This window comes from Pelophylax lessonae (assembly GCF_965119305.1).
Source record: "Pelophylax lessonae genome assembly, chromosome: 13".
Classification (NCBI taxonomy): domain Eukaryota; kingdom Metazoa; phylum Chordata; class Amphibia; order Anura; family Ranidae; genus Pelophylax; species Pelophylax lessonae.
In genome coordinates, this window is record NC_138780.1 from 137,193,798 (window position 1) to 137,195,349 (window position 1,552).

Consider the following 1,552-nt stretch of genomic DNA (forward strand, 5'->3'; position numbering starts at 1 on the left):
ATATATATTATATATATATATACACAAACACATTATAAAAAGTATTTATTTTTTATTTCTCATGACCGTAAGCTGATAGTTATTTATTTTTTCGACTTCAGGTTAAAGGTCCAGGAATAGGTCTTCTTGGCCACTCTAAAGGCGGAGATTTGGTGCTTTCTATGGCTTCCTTCCTTAAAGGTATAACTGCTGCAGCTGTTGTAAATGGATCTGTGGCCAATGTTGGAGCAGACCTTCACTACAAAGACATCACAATGCCTGCTATTGGCTATGACCGAAAAAAGATTAAATTCCCACAGCCAGGATTGGCTGATATCAGGGACGTTATGTACAATCCACTTGAAGAACCGAATCGTCAGAGCCTTATTCCTGTTGGGAGAGCAGATTGCAAGTTTCTCTTTATTGTGGGAGAAGATGACCGGAACTGGAAGAGCGACTTTCATGCCCAGACAGCCTGCAAACTTTTGGAAGAGCAAGGGAAAGAAAAGCCAGAGGTTGTGTACTATGCCAAAGCTGGACATTATATTGAGCCTCCTTACTTCCCACTATGTAAAGCTTCCATGCATAAGGTTGTTGGTCTTCCATGTGTTTGGGGAGGGGAACCAAAAGCGCACAGTGTTGCACAAGTGGATTCCTGGAAGAGAATTCAGGCTTTCTTCCGTAAACACTTAGATCAGGAATACCCCTCAAGCAAAATATGAATATGATATTGTAGGAATGCTATGATAAAAATATTTTTATTGATATAATTGTATTGTGATACCCGTATGTGCCTAATTCATGTAACTACAGTATTTCACATCTTACCTGCCTTTTTATTTCAGGTGCCTTTTTTTTTCTACATTTACTTTTACTTTTTGATTAAGCTAAACAGTAAAAGTAAATGTTATGGGCTTGGCCAGATTATAACATTACCAGGTGTGAATGAGCTGTTGCAGCTTCAGTCTGGAGAATTTTCACATTAGCCTAGCTGCTGACTCACATTCTGTGTTGGGTTGCGTTGTCGACCTGCAGTATGCGATACGCTTCCTCCCTCTGTCCTGTTTAGGGTTTCACACGGAATTGGATGCGATTACAGCCTGACCATATTAATCTCCTGGGCTGTGGTGGCAAGTGGTTTTAGCTGCTTTGCGGCTGCTGCAAAGTACGAGGGCGCAATCAAGTCAAACCGGGACTTTTGAGTTTACGTATAAACAAATTTCAAGCAATGGAAACTGCATTTATTTTTTCAAAATACTTCCCTGCTGCATTTATACACATCCCAGCATTTAATGTCTGGAAAGCTTCGGCATAGAAAGATTTGTCGGTATGTCTGAACCATCCTAGGACAGTCTGCTTCACTTTGTCATCAGTGCTGAAATGCTGACCTCCAGGGAACTCTTTTAGGGGTCCAAACAGTCAGAAATCACTCGGAGCAAGGTCCAGGCTGTAAGGGGGATTTGGCAATACCTCCCAGCCAAGTTGCTGTAATGTGTATGTAGTACGGTGAGCAGTATGAGCTTATGTGTGGTCCTGGAGCAACAGGACACCCTTCGTGATCAAACAAGGGCGT

The 1,552-nt window shown here is 41.8% G+C and overlaps 1 protein-coding gene across 1 annotated transcript in view; it reads left to right on the top strand.

Moving 5' to 3' along the window:
• The window catches only part of LOC309569550 (acyl-coenzyme A thioesterase 1-like), a 14,069-nt gene extending 13,336 nt beyond the window's left edge, over positions 1-733 (top strand). The window contains exon 3 of the mRNA XM_082275424.1: positions 102-733. Coding sequence (XP_082131550.1) covers positions 102-701 — 600 coding nt within the window. The 3' untranslated portion in view covers positions 702-733. The remainder of the gene's footprint in view (positions 1-101) is intronic.
• The last annotated feature ends 819 nt before the right edge of the window (positions 734-1,552 follow it).